This window comes from Pectinophora gossypiella, chromosome 9 (assembly GCF_024362695.1).
Source record: "Pectinophora gossypiella chromosome 9, ilPecGoss1.1, whole genome shotgun sequence".
NCBI classification, from domain to species: domain Eukaryota; kingdom Metazoa; phylum Arthropoda; class Insecta; order Lepidoptera; family Gelechiidae; genus Pectinophora; species Pectinophora gossypiella.
Window position 1 is genome coordinate 14904897 of NC_065412.1, and position 3158 is coordinate 14908054.

General features: G+C 42.0%; 1 protein-coding gene across 1 annotated transcript in view; it reads right to left on the reverse strand.

Annotated features, from left to right (window-relative positions):
- Window positions 1-1395: 1395 nt before the first annotated feature.
- Window positions 1396-3158, reverse strand: part of LOC126369835 (atherin-like) — a 58524-nt gene continuing 56761 nt past the window's right edge. The window contains exon 2 of the mRNA XM_050014400.1: window positions 1396-1669. Within this exon, the coding sequence (XP_049870357.1) occupies window positions 1396-1669 (274 nt within the window). The remainder of the gene's footprint in view (window positions 1670-3158) is intronic.

The following is a 3158-nucleotide window of genomic DNA, read 5'->3' on the forward strand; positions in this document are numbered from 1 at the left end:
GTTGTAAAACATTGGTGCTAATTCCTATAAATACCATCTAATTTTATTTTAAGTTATATCTGTCATTTTCTTATCCGCCGAAAAGGAAAGGGACGGGTAATCGACAAGCATAAAATTTATGGAACACACGTCAATTTTAAGCACAAATCTAAACCAACCGTCTAAAAATTTTACACCCGTCAATAACCCGACATAGTTAAGTAGACAGCACGTCAAACGGATTGCATACCAGCGACGTACCTTTTGATTCGCCCGGGTTATTCATTCATTTACTCATTCTTCCTAAAATTAAGAGCTGTGAATCATCCGTCCCTTTCCTTTTCGACGGATATGAAAATGACGGATATAACTTAAAATAAAATTAGGCGGTGTCTGCAGGAATCGGGGCTATTATCTATTCTTCTGTTTAATGTTATACACATTTATTATCGTAATTTCGTGTGGGTTGTAAGGTCGGTGAACGGATTGATATACTACGTAGGATATAATATCTCCATTTTCTATTTGTCATTATTCCTGTAGCACACTTACTTTGTCCACTCACGTTGCAGTAATACGATTAATATCTACAACAACTACTTACATTGAAGCTCTTATTTTAACAGATATTTAGCAGTTCCAAAGCTCATTGACTAGAATCAGATCAGTTACAAAAATAGTAGTAAACTAATTGTGCTAGCCCGCAGACTGTTCCATTTATTTAAGAAAAATATATTGGAGATGTGAGTCAAACAAATGTTGTTCTAATCGAACGTGCATTATTAGTAAAAATTATAGGCATTTCCATTATGTATTTAACAATATTCAATACTTTCAACCGTATATCTTATAATCAAACCGGCTAGCTTTCACGGTAATTCAAATTGCACGTTGTTGCTACTCACGATTAACGATTATTCTAGTTCAACTAAAGAAAGAAATTTAACTTGGTCTCGAAATATCTTGTTCCCGATTTCAGTGACCGTCGTAGCTAGTTCGACCATCCGTCAAATTCCACGAGTTTCCATCCCGTTGGCAGCCATCCGTGGTAAAAGCCGCGCCGCGTTCCTCGCAGACATTACGAAGCGTTTTAAACAATTTGACGAGGGCGGCGCTCCCTAACCTCGTTTGCCGATCACCTCCGAACGCTCCGTTCATTTAACACTCTGTATCGGCAAGCTCACGCCCCTTCATCACGACGCAATTCAAATTATATTTCTTCCTTTAGCTCGCGGAACCGTTACATTATAAACTACCATCGAGTCGACGACGTGTCTTTTCTATCCGGTTACATTTCAACAAATAACATTTTCATTCTTTACTATTTATACACAATTCACATTAACTACCTAAACGTCTTTGGGTCGCGTCTATGAGTGTTCTCGTCACCGCAGTGAGAGGCGAGGGGAGCGAGGCTCACGTGGGTCCCGCGCGAGCGGCGCTCACCGGCGCGGGCGGCGCGGGGGGGTCGGCGTGGTCGGCGTGGTCGGCGCGGTCGGCGTCGAGCGGCTCGGGCGGCGTGGAGGGGTCCGCCTCGAGCGGCTCGGGCGGCGCGGCGGCCGGCCGCGCGTGGTCCGGGCGCGGCCGCGGCGAGTAGCGCGGCGTCAGCGGGATGCCGCCGACGACCGGGTGCGATTTAAGACTCCCGCCTGCAGGACGTCGTGCATCATGCGCTCGTTCTCCTGGCGAACTGCAACAAACACAACGCCGCTTAATCTAGTGCAGGAGGCACGCTGGAACGGACTTTGCTGGGAACTAAGGGGCTAACATTCCCAGGTGTGTCTAGTCTGGTGTCTCTAAGGGACATTAATTCGAACTTTCTTGGACTCTATCTGGATCATACAGTGATACATTCCAGGGTGTCTACTTCGGACACCTATTGGGGGAATCAGTGTTAACATAACACCAAGTTTGTGGGTTAACCTACGGGGTTAACTAACAAAGTTACTTGGGTTCTTACATTCTGCAATGAGGCTAAAAGATTTTCTTGGACTCTACGTATATTTACGTTCAGGGAGGTGCAGTTGGGATATTATATTTAGTTACATAGTGACAATCACAATCAAGATTCGAGGGTATATTGTGTAAACTATTACATACTGACTTTGTGACAATGATAGTGTCGATTCATAATATATTTGTTTTACGAGTGAAACTGAAAATGTCGATAGTCATCTATTTTTCAGAAATGTGACAAAAAATTATCTCAATGACAAGTCAAACGTTTTCAACTTCTCTGTGAGTTATAACTATTGGTGAATAAAGTTTAATTTTGCTCTGAAGGAGGTACCTATTATTTTTAGTTTCATAGTACTGTTAGTTGGAAGCAGCGAGAAAATCAATTCCACGTTAGACGATTATGGTATCGATACTATTATTTTCATCGGCAACGAATTATAATTGTTACACACACACCCACTCTCTCAGGCAACCACCCGTCCGTATTTAATCGAAGAGTGAAACAAACAAACATATTTCATTATTTATAACGATAATTAACGAAATACATTTTCGGTCACATACCTATGTGACCAAACCTGTATTGGGCTGGTTTTCCCCTCAGGACCAACGGCTTAACGTGCCTTCCGAAGCACGGATGATCTTACTTTTTGGACAATCAGGTGATCAGCCTGTAATGTTCTAAACAAAATAGGGATCACAAAATGGTTTTTGTGATATGTCCCCATCGGGAATCGAACCCAGACCTCCAGATCGTGAACCTAACGCTCTAACCACTAGACCACGGAGGCTGTTACGCGGCTGTTGGCGGAGGCGGCGCATTGGCGATCCTACACTCTAAAGTCGTGAAATGTGAATAAATAAATAAATAAATCATAATAATTAAATACTTCGGCTATTAATTCAAGTAAGAAATTACAAAATTGACAGCACGGCTCTACCGGTGTGTTGTAGAATCAATAATTTGCGCGATAAGCTTCTTAATAATTGATTTACAACTTCGCAACCAGTGATGTGCGAATGTTCCGTAAGTGAAGGACTAACTAAGGGAATGTTTCTGTTATAAAAACGCTTTAATAGTAAGTAAAGTCACTGGTTGTGATTTATTTTCTTATTTTTGTACTCTGATCCAGTCTGTCTAAATACTAGGTGATAAAGCTCTATTTATCCGACTGCGGCGATGCAAAAAAGAGTTATGTGTTTGACCGCTATGTATGTGT